The following is a 20,605-nucleotide window of genomic DNA, read 5'->3' on the forward strand; positions in this document are numbered from 1 at the left end:
CCTTTTGCTATGTCATTCTAAGGTGTGGTATGCTTTAGCGGTGGTGTTGGCAAAGGCCAAGCTTTCAACGAATGCCACCTTTGGTGCTGAAAAGCACATGCCTTAGGGATTATAAATGTGGACAGAGAAGGCAGGAGGGGATGACTAATGACGTCTACTCAGAGTGGCATCAGGAGAGCAAATATTATTGTGCACCATGTCACTAAATAGGCAGTAATTTACGAGTTCTGCTGGTGAAGCTAAGTAGAAAATCAGATCTCAGCGAGATGGGGGTATTTGTCTGTGACAGGAGCTTTGATCAAGGCAGAACAGTTGAGTGCATGTCTGCGTGTAGAGTCACAAAGCACTCTTTTAAAGGCCCAATTAGAAACTACAAGGTCTCTTTTAAATGACAAATTACCTACCTTCCGGAAGTCTACAGCTTAATGACGAGGCTCATATGAGAGTACCTACATTCCTCTCTGCTCTGAGCATACAATCTTGGGGATCCCTGTGTCCCATCCCAGGCTACAGACTTCCAGCCATCTAAAGATCATGTCCTTCATCACGCATGAGCTTCTGGGTGACTGTCTATAGGCCAACAACTGTCCCCTAAACTTGCAGGCAGATCAGGTAACAACCAAGACTGTCAGGGGCTTTCATTATAACCTTGTCAATTCTGTTCAATAGAACTGTGCACGGGATGTAAGATTTCTAATTATTTCCCCAATTAGATTCAGTTTTATTTATCTTTTCCTAGGCGGGCATCTTTGTTTCCCTTCTAGAAGCTGGCTGTAGCAATTCAGTTCCTTATGCTTCCAAGCCTTGCACATGTAGCTCCCATCATTATACCTGCTTTACCTCTACCCATCCTCTGCTTTTCTTCAACTCAGCGTCTCATCTTTTGTGAAGTGCCTGGTTGATCTTGGCAAGAAGAATATTTGAAAGGCAAAAATTAACTACAATGACACCACCCAAAACCTCCTTTGCCCTGCACTGCCCTTACGCATGTGTCTGCAAAGCAGTTTAACTAGCGTTCCATGACATAATTACACAGTGTGGCCAGGCCATGAGCTTCCTTGACAATAGGGTCTTTTGCTATGTAAATACTTGTTGTTAAAATAAAAAAAAAAATAAAATAAAATAGGGTCTTTATTTTCTTTATTTAGCTTTCTATCTTCCATGCCTTAAACGGGGTCAAGTACACAGTAGGTACTCAGTCAGTGTTTCTGGCTAGATGAATGTCTACGCAATGGAAGCACATACTGCCAGTCTTCAGAATTCCATGCTAAGTATGTAGTCGGACATTTCAGAGGTGAGAATGGGACCCAGAGAGGGAAGGATCTTGCCCACGACCACCCAGAATCTCAGGAGCAGACTGAGAACCAGGCCTTGACTCCCAGTCAATTGCTTTTCCTACAGAACCACCTGAAAATCGCTCACTTGGCTGGGAGGTTTCCTGTATTAAACACTAAAAAATACTGTTTGTCATGTCACAAACAGTATTATAAGTGGAAGGGTAAAAATAAGCTAAAAGGATAAGACTGAGTTAATAGACTCTTCCACAAGAGCTCTTTCCTGCTATAAAAACTCCAAAGTCTGAAACCACACGGGCTACTCATTCCTTTTAGCCACTCCCTGGAATGGCCCATTTTCTTCTTTTGTTCATCTGGGGGATGGGCGGGGGGAGTGCCATGAGCATCTAGAGCCCAGGTCTTCCCATTTTGGCCACTGTGGGTTCCCAGAGTTGAGGAACAACATGGATTTCTCATTCATGCCTTGGGCGTCTGCCACTAATTCCTCGTGCCCCTCCCCCGAACCACCCTCATCTACAAATTGAGGACCAGAATCCCCTGGGGTCACCTGTGGCGGGATGTCCTGTGACTCTGTCACCAACTGAGGAGTAAAGAGTTTGTGGGAGGGGCAGAGGTGTCCTCCACCTCTGCTCTGGTGGCCCTGGGAGGAGAAGGGGTCCCCGTGGTGACCTAAAGCCTCCATCTCTGTGGCTCCGCCCCATCAGGAGGCTGACAGCTGGCATCCCATCACTCTCAGACCACCGAGAGCTAGACGGCAACGCAGGCCTCTCCCACAAAAGCCACACAGACGGCGTGTCCGTCCAGAGCTGGAAAAATGAACAAATGTTTGCTCTTCATTAGGCCGCGTCATATTCCTCACAGCTGTTCCTTGTTGCCTTAAATAGTCTTAATGGAGCTTTAATAACCAGATACCTTCTGGTCACCCTACTGGGCTGGCTCCATTCATTATGACGACAGGCTGTCTGGATTGGACTGGGACGAACGTGCTTCTCTTCCTTCTCTCCATCACAACGTCGCCCCTTCCTGCTTTCCTTCATCTTCTGCTCTTCTGACCACCATGGTGGGGGTTACAGGGCCCCCAGACACCCCACTCTCCAGCCCTCATGTCTTGCATTTGCTGGCATGCTTGGGGTTTTCTTTTGCAGTGGGGGAAGGTGGGAGGATTTGGCTGCAGGAAGCGGGATGGGGAGGAGGGAGGACTCTGCAGTTCAAGATCACGGCCCCTCGACTGCAGTGAGGCTGAGTTCCATCAGCAGGGGTAGATCTGAGGGGCGGCCAGCAGACCAGGTACGGCCACAGGTCTGTGGGCACAAGCAGGGCAAACGCTGGGGACTCCATGGGTTTTCTCAGACCAGTGGCTCTCACCTTGTAAAGTGCATTGCAGTCAACTGGAAATGCTGATCCATGGGTCCTACTCACAGCCTTTCTGATGTAATTGATCTGAAACGTGGCCTGGGCACTGGTGTTTTTAAAACCTCCCCAGGTAATTCGAATGTGCAACCGAGATGGGAAACCTCTGACTGAGACCCAGATCTGTCTGCAGGTGAAGTTAATCTGCGTCAGGCCTCCTGGGGCTCTTGGGAGCCCGAGCCCCCTGGCCAATCGTGGCTGCTAGAACTTGAGACCTAACCACGGGGGTGATGCGTGGGAGGAGGCCCAGCTGGCCCGGCCCATCGGCTCCTCGTTAGACTCCCAGAATATCAGCGACAGAAGGGCTCTCCCATCACTCCGACCAACCCCCTCGCTCTCACTGCAGAGATGTGGACATGGAGGCCCAGGGAGGAGGAGTGACCTGCCTGAGGTCACCCAAATACTTAATGAATGTGACAGGACTTGAATCTGGGCATTTTGAGTCTCAATTCGGAACGATTCATACATTACTGCAAATAATTGAACTTAAAATATATATTGAGAGACTCAAGTTTGCATGCCAAAGAGAACAAGCTGATTTTATGGCTCTACATGCAGAGAAAGTGTGTGGGCTTGTCTGGGCTCTGGGCCCAGTCTTCTGGTTCGGGCCATCCCATATTTTACTCGAATTACTGTCCTGGCTGCCTCGCTGCTCTGATCTCTCCCAGATCTGAAATGCAAATCTTCTTTAAAAAACCCTGCTCCTTTTCGATGGCTCCCATGGCCTTTGCATTAAAATCCAAACTCCTTAACCTGACAAATACTTGCCTCCTCTTCTGCTACGAGGCTCCTGCTGGCAATTTCAGCCCCCATCTCTCTGTGCCCCCTCCCATAATTTATGTATCAAACTGCTTGCGATTCTCTTAGCTCAACCTGCTATGTGCACTCCCCTGCCATAGCTTGTTCCAGCCCCTCTATCTGGAACACCCTTCTTTCATTTGGGTTTTCCTATTTCCTGAGCATTGGTGTAAGCTTTATGTCTTCCAGAAAGCCACTGGCTGTCTACCTGTAGGCTGGGTGAATGCACTCCATATGCAAGGATTCCCAGAGCTCTGGGGGGTACCTCTGTGGTGGCGTTTTGCCAAGATGTTGAAATGATCAGTTTCTATGCCTGTCTCTAAGAATAGGGTCTGAGTCTCCCAGAAGCCAGGGCTCTATCTCGTCTCCTCAGTCCCTAGAGCCTAGGAAATGCCTAGGAAAATACTCACATATCTTAAAGTTGAAATCCGGAAAGGCTCAGTCCTCGATCCTCGTCTCCGTCTACACTCATTTGCTTGGTGACCTCACCCTGTATTTTGGCTTTGATCTAGATGCATACAATCCCCAAAGCTTTCTCTTTAGTCCGTGCTTCTTTCCCAAATTCCAACTTCCTACTTCCCATCTCAAGCCTCCAAGATGTGTAACAGACACTCAAAGTTGAACTTCCAGTTGCTGATTCTGCTCTACCTGAGGCTTCTCAGCTCCGTGGGTGGCAACTCCATCCTCCCATTGGCTCAGGTAACAGCCTTGGAGTCACCCCCAGTTCCTCTCTTTCTCTCACATGCCATGTGTTAGGAAATCCTCTTGGCTTTATCTTTGAAATACACTCAGAATCCAGCTAGTTCTTGCGACGTCCTCTCCACACCAAGTCCCCATTGTCTGTCCCCTGGGTTACTGCAGTGGCCGCTTAACCGGCCCACCCTTACCTCCCTTTGGCCCACTCTCAACACAGTAGCTGGAATGAGTCTTTCAAAATAAAGTCAGATCATTATTTAGCACTTGTCTTCTCAAAACTCTGCAGTGGCTTTCCATTTCAGAGTAAAAGCCAAAGTTCTCACAATGGCTTGTAATGCAGCACAGGGTCAGGTTCCTCTTTATTTCTCCAATCCAGTCTCCTAGTACTCTCACCCCTTGCTCACCCTACTTCTGCCACCCTGGCCGCCTTGCTTCTGCTTGCACATGCCAGCTATATTACTCCCTTCGTCTAGAACTCTTCCTCCAGAGAGCTTCCACCATGTCTACATTCAAATTTCTCTTCTAACTAAGGGCTACCCTTTTATCCTGCTTAATATTGGAACCTCCCCCATTTCATGTCCCTAGAATACATCTCCCTTTCTTCTTCTACTCTTCCTTTTTCTATCACACTTAGGGCAGCTTGTATATCCAAATATTGTATTTTCCAATATTTCTTATTCTGCATGCTCTTCTAGAATCTGGCAACTGCCTCTCCTCCTCATCAAGAGATGGAATCTAATTTCCCTCCCCTAGAATATGGGAAGATTCTACTTGCTTACAACTAATAGAACATGGCAGGAATGGTGCAGTCCAACCTTCAAGTCTAGGTTGCAAAGGTGATGCACTTTTTTCACCTTGTTAGCTAGGAGGCTCACTTTTGGAGCTCTGAGCTACCATGTAAAAAGTCTAATTATCCAAAGGCTACCATGCTGTTAAGATGCCTAGGCCACATGCAGAGGCCAAGTGTAGGTGTTTCAGTGGACAATTCCAGCTGAGACCCAAGCTGACAGCCTTCATCAATCACTAGACACAGGAGTGAAGGCATTTTCAGATGATTTCAGCCCCCAGCCTTGTAGCTTTCCCAGTCAAAGCTCTGGACACCATGCAGGAAGACAAATTGTCCCTGTTGTGCCTGAACAAATGCCTGACCCACAACATCAACAAGTGCAAGAAATTGGCCATTTCAAGTTGTTGAGATGTGGGGTTGTTTATAAAACAGCAAACAGTATTTTTCACTTGCATTATATTAATTTGCTTATTTTTAAGCCTATGCTTATTTCCTATTTCCCCTGCTAGAAGACAAGCTCCATGAGGGCATGAATCTTTGTTTTGTTCACTGTTATATCCCAAACACCTAGAATAGTCCCTGGCAATAGTAAATACTTAGTAAATATTTATTGAACAGATTTTAAGGGATTATATGACTGGATTGAATTTTAGAAGACACAGCTTGCTCTAGCTGGGTGGTTCCTTACATGTCAACTGTCAAACTCACTTATTTGTATGAAAAAAACTGAGCAGGACGGAAGAGTGACAAGCAGCAAACAGGATGGAGCAGGATGGACGGAGAGTAGGACTGGAGGTGCAGGAGTCATGCATCTACGGCAGGACAAGGGGATCTTCAAACAGACCTGTGAGTCTCATTTTCAGGTTGGAAATTCTAGCTATCACAGGGGCCTTGACAACCAAAGCAATATTGAGCTATACTCTAGGACAGTGGACTAGCACACTGTGGAAAGACTTTCATTAAGGAACGTTTCCAATTAACCCTCAGTTAATCAGAGAATGACGCTAACTAGAAGCTAGGCTTTGCAACTTGCTGATTAATATAATTTGAACTAATTGAGGGCAAGGCTGGCCTAGTTAGAGATATTTCTGGTTGAGGTTCAAACGACGGCAACAAAAAGTATTGTTTGCTTTCTCATTTTAAAAGCAATTCATTTCCATGCCAGAAAGTTTGGAGGATGCAAAAAAGTACAAAGAATAACTTTTGAAAAGCAATTCACCACACAGGGATGAACACACTTAAAAGAAATATCTGTCTGGCTCTGGGAAGAAATGCACCAAAGCAGTCAAACGCATTTGTGTTTCTGTCTTTGGGTTTTAGATCGCAAATTGTTAGAACATGTGTTTCCCAGCCTGTGCCTGCTTGTCCTCCTTTCTGATAAGCCACGTTATCTCCCTTAATGCTATTTGAAATGTTTAAGCAAATACTTATGACTAATGACTTATTAAATCATCATGATATTGAATATGCCTTTACAAACAACATACCCTACCTGACATTTGCTCAACAAACATGTCTGTATACATGTGCATAGCCCACTCACATGCACTGTGTCCCCCGGGGCTGGAACCATTCAGCCCCCCCAGGAAATTAACCCAGGGATGGGAGGTGATGAGATCTTTTTCTTCAACTCTAATTTCCATATTCTTCTAAAATTCGTAGACTGAGTCTATGAAAAATGCTATTTACTTAGACCATTTTTGAAATTAACTGCTAGTTCTCCCTGGCTGGTAATTACATCCATTGACATACACACTTCTGTTCTCATAAATATGTCAAACATGCTCCTTGCCACCATGTTTTATACTCTTATAAAGTTTTAGGATCAGGCAGATCCTTTGAAATCACCTTCTCCAAACTCTTCACTCAACTAAGAAGAAATTTTAAAACTCGGATAGTGAAACGATACGCTAAGACCACACCGTTCACCGCATCGGAATCTAGCTGTCCGGACCTCCAGTTTGGCACAATTTGACGACCTCACACGACTTCTGAAATATTGCCTTGTAAGCTCTTTCTCAGAATATAGTCTGAGGGATAAACTTAGTCTGCATTACCAAGAATTCCAAATGTGTGGAGTCTGAGCCAATGAGTTTGCACAGAGTGAAAATGAATCGAGCATATCTGGGGCACACGCTGCATGAGAAGGAAAAAAAAGAACAAACAACAAAAAAATCGAGTGCATATAACTCAGAGCGTGGCACACAGAAGATGCTCGAAAGATATTTTGGGAAGGAAGGCAGAGAGGGCGAGAGGGACAGGGAACGTGGAGAAGGAAGTGCTTGTTTTCGAAGCCGGCTGCAGCTGGGTCCCACCTGCCTAAGGAGAGCTGCAGAATCACTCTTGGGGAGTGAGCTGCTCTTTGGCTCAGGAAAACAACTTTGTGCATTTTCCTTCTATTTTATTTTGCTTTTTCTTTGTAAAAGGTGAGGCCCTATGGGCGTGGTTTGAAACAAAAGGAGCCAGACAAAGAAAGCTAAAGTGTTCTGCGTAGTACAGTAAGGGGAGTGTGGAGTTCTTTTCCAGGATGCTGAGGGGTGGTGGGGGGGAAGTTTTGGGGACACTAAGAAAAATCTTTGGGGAGGGATTGGATAGAGACCTGTCAGCCACCAGAACCATAGAAGGCCTTAGCAGCAATGTGGATGGTTAAGGAACTTACCAGAATCACAGGGTCCTATTGAGGTGCTTCCTGTACTTTGCTACAATCCTTCTCTGTTATTCCCCAACCCTCAGTAACAGCCACTACCTGCAAATCCTTTGTGTTGGAGATGCTTTGGGGAGGAAGGAAAGAGACGCCCAACGCAGCAGGGAGAAGTTTCAGAGAGAGAGGGGGCAGCCGTCACCGGAGATGAGGCCTTGCTTTGTGGGGGTGAGAATAACACAGAAGCATGAATGTGGGGCCAGGCGGGACTGGGAGCCAGTAGGCATGCCAGGGACCATTGGCAGGGGTGATTTGCTGGCTTTTCTATAGCACATGGGACGGGGACTTGAGCCATTCTATCTTCATATTGAAGGAGGGTGTGATTCCACGGTGTAGAAGTTTCGGAGATAACTGGGTTATGAAATGGGGGAGGGTAGGGAAAGGACGGGGGGGGCGCAGAGGGGGTATTAGAATCTTTTAATGTGGTGCTTCTCAAATGTAATGTGTATGCAAAGCGCCTAAGGTTCTGGCTGACATGCAGGTTCTGATTCAGCAGGGCGGGATGGGGCCTGGATGCCGCATTTCCAGGTGATGCCGACAGTGCCGGTGGGGGCCACATGTTTAGCAGCAAGGCTGCTGCACCCACATACAGCTCTGAGCCCATCAGGAGGTTTCCCGCAGGCAGGTCTCTTACCTCGTATTCCTCCTTGAACCCGTAGCCCTGGCCTCTCTTCATCTGGGTGATGTGCTGCAGCAGGTCCGCCACCCGGATGGCGGGCTGGAACTGGTCCCGGGGGTAGCTCAGCTCCACGGGGTCGCAGGTCCGGTAGGGGTGGGTCTGGATGGTGAGGGTGGGCTGGGACAGCTCCCCACGGCTGCCATCTGCTTCAAAGAGAAGGAGGTAGAAGAGACTGTCACCGGTAGGAGCTTCGTCCTGTGTCCTCCCTGCCTCCCCCAGCTTGGCCTGAGCAGGGCAGAAGGAACTCGCTTGGGACTCAGCAACTCATCAGGAAACCACAGAAAGACGAGAGACATGCTTCTTCCCTGGCACGGCCGTGTTGGTAGATTTAAATATTAAAACAACAAACCAGTGAACACAATAACCCTCGATTCACTTCGGTTTCAAGGGGGCATCTTGGTAGGGTAAAGGCAAAGTTCCAGGTTGGTTGTCATCTCCTGCCTGCCTGTCCTTCCTCCAGGCCTGGCAGGGCCGTCTGGGCCACTCCTGGCCATCCCAGGACCAGCGAGAAGCCAGACAGGCTGGATACTGGGAGTGCCTTCCTGTGTAGGAGGTAGGGGGCTGGAAACAGTCTTCCATGCTGTCTGCAGGTAACGAGAGCCTCAGGAGTCTGGAGGGCAGAGACACATGTCTGCGTTTTGTCCCTTTGCCTGCATCCCTGTGACCCGGTTTCTCTGCTCATTCGTTTCCTTCGGGTTGTACCCTGGGAGGAAGTGGAGCCCGTGTGGGACCCCCAGCAGCCTGCAGGAAGCCCGACTCTCCCAGGTGCCCTTTGTAGGTATGGGCTCAGCAACAGTGACCACCTTCTTCTATCGTACACTTTCCCCACCACTAGATACTGTTGATCCAGTAGCGTCTTTGAACCCGCCTGGCAGGTAGCAAAGCCTGAGCCTCTTCCTTCAGTCCTGCCAGCTACGTCCCCCAGGCCCGGATCCTACGCCTCATCTACTCCACAAAAATCTCTCCTTGATATAAAATCCATATCTCCCGCAATAAGAACCTTTATACCCAACGAGTTGCTTTAACTGCCTTGTGTTAGTTTGGCCACCCTGGAAACAGATACCTGCTCAGATTAGGTTTGAATTCCCCTGCTCCCCTTGCACCAGTGAAACCACTGTGTTGCCGTACCACCTCCCTGCCAGGCATCCATTGTCAGTCCTCCAGGGCCAGTTTATCTTCCCCACAACCATCTAGGCTTGGTTCCCCCAACCTCCTTCCAAAGACATGGACAGCGCGCCCTGGACCGTCCTGTTTGTGGCACGCACAAGACGAGCACTGTCAGACATGGCAGTTGATGCTTCTCACCCAGATGTTGTCAGACACTGCGCCAATGCAGACACCCACCATGCCCATGCCACACGCATTCCCTGGGAGGCTTAGCATATAGTCCTGATTTTCTGCAACGTGTCATTGCAAAGTCCACATTCCCTTCAGCATATTTGCCTGTCTTGTTGCGGTAATCCATCAGACACAGACTCCATGTGTGAGCGCACACTCTACTCCTCTGTGACAGCATCGGCAAGCAGGAACGAACAGTGGCAGGGAACATCTGGCCTGCATGCTTTCCAGGTGACCAGCTTGTCCCAGTTTGCCTGACACTTTTTTGGGTTTAGCACTGAAAGTTCAGCAACCTGGGAAGCCCCCCATTTGTGGGTAAACAGGGAGAGTTCGTCACCTTAATGATTTCAGCTATGTCTGTTGATGGAGTGGGGCATGCAGTCCTCATTTTCTATTTTTCCACCTGCCCCCACCTATAGCTCCTCCAAGGGAAGAGGGGCTGCTAATCTGACTGGTCTGAACTTGAGACATGGATTGGGTCACACCTAATTAGTGGGCAGGGCCATTGCATGTACAGTGTGGGCTCTAAAACCTCCTGATTCGATGCATTAGGTAAACATCACCAAGCCAGAGCCTGGCCATTTGAGACAAACCCATCAGCCCTGGATTGGTAACAGAAAGATCTCGACGATAAATTTATGCGCAGGGGAGAAAGGCCTAGGCAAAATGTTAACAAAGCCTTCACGACTGCACATAAGAAAAATACTGCTTACTCCTGAGATTTTAGGTAACAGGCAGATGCATCTTCACTAGCATTGTGTGAATTTAGCACCTAGCAAATGTGGGGTTTGCCTCCCTTCTCCATCCCCCCATGATCATGGGTTAGACTTAGGATAACCTACTCTGTGCCAGGGACTCTGGTAGGCAGTGGCAATGCAGAGAGAAATACAGATTCCACCCTTAAGGCTTGGTGGTCTAGTGGGGAAAACAGACAAGAACCATCTGAATCGGAAGAACCGAGACTGAGAGGTGAAGGTGCGCTTGGGTAAGAGCAAGGAGTTTGGCATGAAGTCGCAGCTATGGGTGGAAATGTCATGGGGGTGGGGGACGAGGGGGAATGCAGCAAGGGATAAGTCTAGGCAGATCCAGAAAGCTGTGAGTGTGCAAGGCTCTGGAAGCCAGCGTGAAGGTGTGGAAGGGGATTAAGAAGAATCCCTCTCTTTAAAGACCCCTGCTCTTTCCTGTAGTTATCCCAGCTGTCATGGATATGGGGCATCTTTCCAGTGACTCTTCTTCCCACAATGTCTTGGCGGGGCTGGGACAGGAGAGGAAAGGGGAATCTCTAGATGACTCCCAGGACAGGATGGGCCAGACTTACTGCCCAGAGCCCTGCGAGTGTTTCTCCCTATAAATCACCATCATGTGTGGGGACTGATGTCTTCAGAGACCCACAGTCTCCCAAAGGACCTGGGGCATGGGCGGCATGGGAGACCATCTGCCCAGCAAAGGCAGGCTTCCTAGGGATGGCACCTGGCAATTTTTTGTGAGGTGCTCAATGTTTCCAAAACCAAGTAGCTATCAATATGGATATTTCCCCTAAACACATTGCTAGACAGACTGTAAACTTGGTGTCAGCAAAACCAACACTGGAATGGAAAATAAGTGCTTTTGAAATTTAACAACTTGTATTGCTGTAACATTTGTAATAATGTCAATGCCAGTGCTAATGATGCTGTGAAGACTCAGAACCAAGGGACTTTCAAGGTTTATTAATTCAACTAGTTGGACTCCCCTTTTCAATGTATCTTAGCTCACCTATTCCCTTATTAACCTCCGATAATGCAGAAGTGATGCCTTTTATCACACCCCATTTCACCAGACGCACTATACTTAATTTTCCATCATTAGGTTTAATGAAAACCCAATTTCACAACTCACTTCTCTCAGGAACCTACAAGTAATGCTAGGTTTTTATCAGCTCCAATTAAAAAACGTTATGATGTTCCTATTCGAGAGGGAGCCCTAAAACTAATGTGCGATTCTGCTGCTAATTCAACAAGGGCGCTGGAATTCACATGCCGCTCATAAAATGTAACTCACACCAGCTGGCCCAGGGACAGAGCATTTTTTTTTCATTTTTTTCTCCTCGCCAGACTCTTAATTTTCATGCCATTTCAATTTCTCATTCATGGGTCTTGCATGTTTATTTATCACATAATAATATTTCGAATTTCTTTTGTGCTTTTTATATAGCTCTTGCCTAAGCCTGTGAATTCCCTTGCAGTAACTCTTGTCACTGCCTGCACGTGGCTTGTGGGGTGGGCAGAGGGGTTTTGGTGACACGTGTAAGACTTCAGACCACCACTGTCCCTCTGATTTCCTCTTTGCTGGCTCTTTGCCAGCTTCTCTTCTTCTTTGGGAAGGGTGGCTTCTCTTTCTTCCCCCCGCCCCTGACCCCCACTACCAGCCATATAGAGCTCTCTCTAGCTTCAGTCACATATTTCCAATCACTTGCTAGGAATTGCCACTCAACTGGTTAACAAACATTTACTGAGTACCTACATTGTACAAAACACCTTGTTAGATACCGCGTGCATGTAGGAGGCGGGAGGAAGGTGTGTTCGGGGAGAGATAAGCATGCCACAGACCTGGAAGGAGGAGATAAGAAAAGATAAGGTGTGCATAAACGAGTTTAACCCAGGCAGGAAGGGACAGACACCTGGGAGAGGGCAGGAGGATGTGCCACAGAGTTAAGCACCATGGAATCATTCTCCAGACTTCAGGCAGTCACGAACCATCTCTGCGGCTCTTGCCTAGCTAGGTACCAACTATCAGCGCTGTCCAATACAATTTTCTGCAACAATGGAAACATTCTACATCTGTGCTCTGAGATTTAGTAGCCACTAATCACATGTGTCTACGGAGCATCTGAAATGTGGCTAATGAGACCGAGGAACTGAATTTTAAATTTTGTTTGATTTTAATTAATTTAAATTGAAATATCTACATGTGGCTTATGGCTACTGTATGGGGCAGTGCAGATACAGAGAAAAGGAGAGCGCTCTGGAGTCACAGAGTGTGGCAAGGAAGTCCAGAGCAGGGCTGGCCAGTGGAAATATATGGCAAATCACATAGGTAACATAAAACGTTCTTTGGGCAATGTCAAGTAAGGGAAAAAAGGAACATTTGAAATTAATTTCAATCATATATTTTATTTAACCCAATAGATCCCAAATGATATTTCAATATATGATCAGTATAAAAATTATTAATTCCATATTTTACATTCTTTACAAAGGCTTTGAAATTCAATGAGTATTTCACACCTATGGAGCATTTCAACTCAGACTACCCAGATGTCCAGTGCTTAGGAGGCAGTGGTGACCAGTGGCTATCGTGTTGGAAAAAGCAGGTGTACATAGACTTACCCAGAGCTAGATAGAGTTTGAAAGAGAGCTGATTTAGAGCTCGAGTGAACTCTAAGTATAAAGACATCGATCTAGTGTAAGACAGCTCTAGCCCAGCACTGACTATCCAACAAAACTTTATACAATGACTCAAATGCTCTCTGTTTGCACTGTTCGGTACGGTAGCCACTTCCCACCTGTGGCTGTTGAACATTTGAAATGTGCCTCGTGGGACGGAGGAAGTGAGTTTTACTGTGACGAGGCCAGTGGCTACTGTACAGAAGAGTGCAGATCTACGCCATTATACCTCCAGAACTCTTCTTTAAGACAACTTTCAACTATATTTTCTTTACTTTGCCTCATTATAAATGACAGTGAGACGTGAAATCATGGGTGTTGTGTGCTAGTTTTGTTTCCATGCTCACTAAAATGTTTACAAGACTATTTAAGAAATGGTCTGTCCACGTCCCCCGAGGGGGACACAATCTGCACCCCGAGAAATGCTGAGAGTCAGGGTCCTGGGATCACACAGAATGGAGTTTGGATCATTAATAAACCATTTGCGGGTTGTGTGACCTTGGCCAAGTGGCACATCTTTCTGAGCCTCAGTTTCTTCATCTATGATGCAGAGACAATGAGCGGTGTGAGGATTCAAAGAGACAGTGCATGCCAAGTGCTCAGTACAGTGTCTGGTATCTGGTGAGCAGTAAAAATCAATAGCTGTTCGGATATTGTACAAGACGTCTTGATGGGCGCACAAGAACTCACAAACTGGAGAGAGTATCTAGGGAGCCTTTCAGGGCTTCCCTCATCATTCCCTGTCCTCTCTCTACTTTCCTTCCTGACACCCTCCAAAGCCATCTATTTTACTGTATTCCTGTGGTATGGCCCTAGTTCAGATCCTCATATTAGGAGGATTCCATCAGTTTCCTAATGGCCCTTTCTGCTTTCACAGTTCTCTTTACACAGCTTTGATCAAGTCATTTTTCTTAGCAAAAGTCTTCATGGAGTGAAGGCAAAAAATTTCTTAACTAGCCAAGCAAATTCGCATAGTTTCTGGTACCAGTGTCGATTTCTTATTTCTTCTGTCATGATTCCTCCCAAATCCATGTGCCCTCTAGGGCAGGAGAGCGTGAAGAGTAGATGGGTAGATATTTAGAGACTGCTTACTGGGAGGGGAGAGTCTGGGAGGGAAGAGAGGGTGAGAAGTCTGGGAAGAGAGGAGGATGGATCAGCTACGTGGCGTAGAGGTGTGATTAGAACCAACACCATGAGGGTTTGTGGGAACAGCAGGCATCAAAGTACAGAATCTGAAGACAAAACTTGGACTCAAATATGAAACTTCACAACTTTCTAGCTATAGGACCTCAAATGAGTGACAGCTGACCCTTGAACAACCTGGAGGTTAGGGGCACTGACCCCCTGTGCAATTGAAAATCCACGTATAACCTTTGACTGCCCCCAAATCTAACTACAAATAACCTACTGTTGACCTTACTAATAATATAAACAATTAACACTTATTGTGTATGTTACATGTATTGTATGCTGTGTTCTTAAAGTAAACTAAAGAAAATGTTCTTAAGAAAAGTATAAGAATGAACAGAAAATATATTAAACATTTACTGTTCATTAAGTGGAAGTGGATCGTTGGAAAGGTCTTCATCCTCATTGTCTGCACATTGAGTAGGTGGAGGAGGAGGGCAGGTTGGTCTTGCTGTCTCAGGGGTGGCAGAGGTAGAAGACAATCTGCATGTAAGTGGAGCTGCACGGTTCAAACCCGTGTCCTTCAAAGGTCAACTGTACTTTGAGCCTAAGATTTTTATTTGTAGTTGACGATAGTGATGGTGATGATCATGATTAATTGTCATCATCATCATCATCGAAGAAGGTTATTGCAGCAGTTAAATGGGATTCCACTGGAAGAAGCCTTAAGGTGGCATCTGGCGAGCAGCCAATGCCTCATCTCTCATCACCCACCAACTACCAACAAAGCCTCAAGATGATAAACTCATAATCGTACTGAAATCTAAATCTGCCAACTGACCTAGTACCAGAATTTGAGGGGGATATCCATTAATTATAGCAGCATTGCACTTAACATGTACGTAAAAGACTTCGTTCTTTCCAAAATTACTTAAAAATCTCTGAGATTGCCTAAGACCATCTTTCGGCTGATTCAACATAGGCAGTTTCCCCTCCAGAGTTGGAAGTGATCACAGTTTCTTCAGTGAAGCATAAGATGAAGTGGTTGGCTGTGCTTAGGAGTCCCGCTGTAAGAAAAATCTGTTCTGCATTTCTGAAATCTAGATTCACGCTAGCACAGGTGTGTGGGATTTGTGATCCCCAAGGAACAGCAGATTCACGTCCCACATCTTAGGTCCCCTCGGGGACATGCTCTCACTGGATCCAATGACAGGTGGATTTACCTTCTCTGTGTTTCCTATGTCTAGGGGTGAACTTGGAAAACTAATAGTTAGTAGAATGCCACCCCACTGTGCCATTCTCTATGGAGCGGAAACGGGCATTATACAATCTGCAGTTAACATGATAGACTTTTGTACTTGAAGTAAAGCACACCCACAGGCCTGGAGAATAGAAAAGAAGTGCTTCCCCTTTTCCCCGCTTTCCCTCCTGGGATCAGAGCGTCAAAGACCCTAGCAACCAAACAGTAAGCCCAGGGCGTCTCTAAGCCCTGTCTCCTCCCCATTCCCTTTCATTGGGCTCTTTGATATGGCAAAGACAAAAGAAGGTAGCTTTGTATTCCAGATGCAGATTCAGTGTTAGGAGACAATTATGTTGGGAATAGTCATGGGAAAATGCTTCCTGGATTCATTTACTCTTTCTGATAAGGAAATCAATCCTCCCCTTTGTTAGGACAGTGTGAATTTCTTCTTCCACAGCCCTCACCCCAGATGGAAGGGTAGTATGAGATGCTCTACCTAAGGATGGAGGCTGGAAACATCCATTACTCCGCTAGCTTAAGCCAGGCGAAAAGGATTCCAATATTAATATGTTGGATGGTGAGGACAGCAATGAGAATCCACCTGCTTCTGCTTATTGGCAAACAATGGGCTTGGAGTGACCATTTCCTCTTTAAATTTAAATAAACAGAAACAGGACAACATGGGGTCTTAGAAAAAAATCTACCATGTTAACAGCAAGAAAAATGACAATCTGCATGCTGATATATACATATATATATATATATATATATATATATATATAATTTTCAAAAGAAGAAAAGCAGTCAGAGCTGACTGTTTATCCAAGCGCCATCCTTACCTTCTTCCTCTCTGGCAGAGACCCCAAACTAGTTTTGGCGCCTACACATCCCCCATATGTCCCAGGGAAGGATGACTCTAGTCCCAGACCTACAGGCAAATCCTGATTTCCCTAAGCCAATCAGGGTTTTGCTAGTTTTTTTTTTTTTCCAAAAAAATTTAATGAGATGAGAAAGAAGTTCTATTAAGGTGCTTCCAGGAAAGGTTTTCTTATCTCTAAGAAGGATAATTCAGTGGCCCCTCTTTGCCACTGGGCATTACCATGTCTGGGTGTGGTGCCTGGAACTGCTAAAACATCTTGCATTCATGAGGGGACCAGGCTGGGGGCAATGCCAATGTGCGGTGGCAAAGCAGAGAGCTTCAAAGAACTCGGGGCAGGGGCCCTAATGACACTCATGGGCATCTCATTCAACCAACTCTAACACTTGACTTCTTCTGTGAAATAATCTTTTAACTTATTTTTGAAGCCCATTTTATTTGGGTTTCTCTGTGACTGGTATCTTCGTCTGCACAACAGAAAGTATAAATGCATTTTGTTTTCAACAAAATTCAGAAAACATAAAAGAATAAAGAAAGTGAAAGATGAAATATTAAGATGACAGATCTTTCCGAAAATGGATCGAGTTAAGAAGTGGCTAGAAAAAAAATTCACTGGGTGAGACAAGGAAAGATTGCAAAGAAACCAAAATGCAATAGCAGAATTAAAACGGACATTGAGATCTATGATGAAAATAAACAACAGGTAGAAATTTATGGAAAATTAATTTGAGAAACTTGCAGATGAAAAGGCAGGGCAAAGAAAACAATAAGATGAACATTTCTTTTGTTTTTATCATCTGCTCATGTGTGTTCATGTGTGAAGACAACAAAAGTGCATTTTAGAGAAAAGAAAATAGACATATAAAAGACAGATAATTGGTGTTACTGAAGAAGAGAACAAAATAAATGGAACAGAAGCAATAATAAAGGATACAATGTAGGTTCCTTGACAGAATAAAAACTTAAATCTTCAAATGTAAAGAGTTCTCCATGTACAACTTAAAAATAGGACCTATATTCTGATGTAATTTTTAAATATTATCGATGCAGAAATACTTAGATAAACATCTAGGCTAGAAAAATGTCTCTCAATAAAGGAAATAAAGACAATGTTAGCCATATTTCTTTTTTTGCTTAAATTTAAAATCCAGAAAGCAATAGAACAAAATTTTTGAGGAGGAAATAATATGACTCTAAAATTATACACAGAGATATGTTGTTTTACATTTGTGAGGTTACAGAAAGACATTTTCTGATACAAAAAGATTCAGGAGTTATGTTGGCTCTGATTCTTTTCCAGAGGGTTGGGTAGGTGCGGAAAATAGTAAAAAATGTCATTCCAGAATTAAGGGGGAAAAGAACTAATCTGGTGAACACCAAACAGTTAAACATAGATATGAATATAAAAATCACAATAAATATAAATCATAACAGGATGAACTATAAAAAAGAATTACCAAAGAGAAATTAGGTAAAAGAAAAAAAAAGCTACTATAAAAGTTCTTGACTAAAATTTCAAACTGTACCAGTAAAAACCAGGAAGTGGGTGACTGATGCATCACTAGAAATACTTTTATTTACTAGAAACGAAAGTATATCTTCTTCACCTTTCATAATGGATAGTCTATATATACTATTTTAATCCTGATGCTGTTAATGAAAGGATACAATTTCGAGAATTTCAAGCATGTGCATATTGTTTAAGTGTGTATATGTGTGCATTTAAGTTAAATGTATCCATTAGTAGAATAAAAAGAAGGGGGTAGTGCATTCAAATAATTAAAGGTAAAAAACAAAACAAAGAAAACCTTGACTTCTACCACACATAAATTTGAGGTTCGCATTTAATGCTACCTGTGTGATAGTGCAACTGCAAAGCTAGAAATCAACACAAAACCTGTGAAATAGCACTGAAAATCTTACTTCCTGACAAGCAAATGGGAAACCATTCTATAGAGGTATTTTCATAATTCAAGGCACATTAATGCCCACAGAACAAAACCACCCCCACAAAAGATGAACTCATAGTGGAAAAATAAAATATAAATTATGATAAGCCACTTGAGGAAACTTATCTCCAAGAAGGACAGTCAGCAGCCATGAACACAGAGAAATGTGCCTCCCAAGAATTGAAAATAATAAAACAACAATACTATACAGTAAACACATTTAGATTGATTAAAGAGAAAGAAGAAGGAATATGAACCACAGCAATAATGCAACACATGATGAAAAACAGGATAGGTGCGTTTGAAAAATATAAATTCAGCTTCTTGAGATGAAAAGCATAGGCCCTGAAAGTAGAAAGAAAGGAAATAAATACATAAGAACAGAAGTTAATGGAACATAATGCAAGTTAAAGATACAGCAGAGAAGCTGAAGAAAAACGAAAGCTGGCTCTTCCCTTTGAAAACCCTTATAAATTAGACAAACATCTGCCAAAAACGATTAAGGAAAAAAGACACGAATAAACCATGTCGTGGATTGCTAGAGATTAATAGAACATTTTTATCACAAACTTGGACTGGTGAGTGACTAATGACCAGTGAAGCCAAGAGACACATCTCAAGACTCTGATGAATGTGGCCAGGGTCAAATGGGAGATGCCAGCCCCTCATGAGAGCTCCATCTTTTTGAAAAAAGTCTTATTTTGAGAGAATTGTAGATTCGCATGCAGTTGTAAGAGATAACATAGAGGGTCCCACATACCTGGTTTTCCCTGATGTTAACATTTGCACACTATGGTACAACATCTTCATCAGAAAATTGACATTGATATATTTTACTGATATTTTATTCATATTTCAATTAGTTTTACATGCACTGTGTGTGTGGTTAGTTTTATGCAAGTTTTTCACACGTGTAGATCCACGTGACCATCACCACAGTCAAGATGCACAAGCAATTTCTTCACAAGGGTCTCCCCTATGCAACGTTACACTAGCCTTTGAGTCTTCTTCTTGTCTCTATACTGGGGGTTGATACTGGACCTTGAGTGGCTGTAGTAATAATGAAAACAATTACCTCTTAATAACACATCAAACTCTGCTAGGGACCCTACAAACTAGGGCCCCATCTTTCCTGATGCTCCTCGAACCCAGGCTTTTGCAGGACGACCACCTCTGGCTGGCTGTACATGCTGTGCACTGCTCAGTTTTAGAGTGCCCGAGTCAAAGCCACAAGCGTGCCCATTCCCCAGACAGGACGCACTGTAACCGTTAGGTGTGAATTCACCCATCCCCTCCTCCCTGCTCCTGTGACCCACAAGTGCCACCCATCAGTCTTGACTTGTTCAAGTGACTAGTGGTTGTTATTTTCATTTTGAGTGAATCAAGTGGAAAGATTTGCCCAGTTGGTCTAGAGGGGAAGAAATAAGCAAATTGCTAGTCTGTGGGGTTAGTGCCCTAAGCGCTGAGGCAGAGTCAGGAAAGGAGACCCCTGTTTACAGTTTCTTCCATGACTTGGGAGTGAACGGGGCCACCGTGAAGGGTTGTGTGCACGTACCATGTTGCACCTGTGTTGTATATACGTGTGTGTGTCCTGGCAAACACTTGAGTTCTCCCTCACTTTGCCTAAATGGCTTTTTATCAGTTTTAAAAATAGACTTCTAAGTAGGATTTTGTCTGAAGAAAGGATTTCACCAATTTTTTAAATTTCAGAATATTCAGATGGGGCTCACCACACCCTTTAGGTGTGAATTCACCCAATCCCCCTCCTTTTCCCACCTGCCTGGTACCTGATGAATGTTACTCCCCATACGTGCACATAAATGTTGATTGATTAACACTAATTTAATGGTGAGTACATGTGGTGTTTGTTTTTCCACTCCTGCAATACTTCACTTAGCAGAATGGGCTCCAGCTCCATCCAGGATAATACAAGAGGTAGTTCACCATTTTTTTTATGGCTGAGTAGTACTCCACGGTATACTACATTTTATTAATCCATTCGTGTATTGATGGGCACTTGAGTTGTTTCCATATCTTTGCAATTGTGAATTGTGCTGCTATAAACATTCACACGCAGATGTCTTTTTTTATAGATTTGTCTTAGGGTTTCACTATTAAAAAAACCTTAGAAAATCTTTTTTTTACTTTCTGACACAATCTCAAGAAAATCAGTGGGAAAACAGGCAGCAAAAGTGCCAATGCCACAGTATTCCACAGCGTAGGTTGTATAAACTTAATACAATTGAAATAAAAATGAAAGTCCTGGCTTGGGCCAGAGCGAC

General features: G+C 44.5%; 1 protein-coding gene across 5 annotated transcripts in view; it reads right to left on the minus strand.

Moving 5' to 3' along the window:
* The window catches only part of PTPRT (protein tyrosine phosphatase receptor type T), a 1,014,822-nt gene that overhangs the window by 75,219 nt on the left and 918,998 nt on the right, over window positions 1-20,605 (minus strand). For 3 of the 5 annotated variants that reach the window (XM_012781110.3, XM_020281830.2, XM_076011128.1), the window contains one exon: window positions 8,322-8,512. In XM_012781110.3, the coding sequence (XP_012636564.2) occupies window positions 8,322-8,512 (191 nt within the window). The remainder of the gene's footprint in view (window positions 1-8,321; window positions 8,513-20,605) is intronic. The other 2 variants (XM_076011129.1, XM_076011127.1) reach the window with 1 other exon arrangement.

Source organism: Microcebus murinus, chromosome 16 (assembly GCF_040939455.1).
Source record: "Microcebus murinus isolate Inina chromosome 16, M.murinus_Inina_mat1.0, whole genome shotgun sequence".
Classification (NCBI taxonomy): Eukaryota; Metazoa; Chordata; class Mammalia; order Primates; family Cheirogaleidae; genus Microcebus; species Microcebus murinus.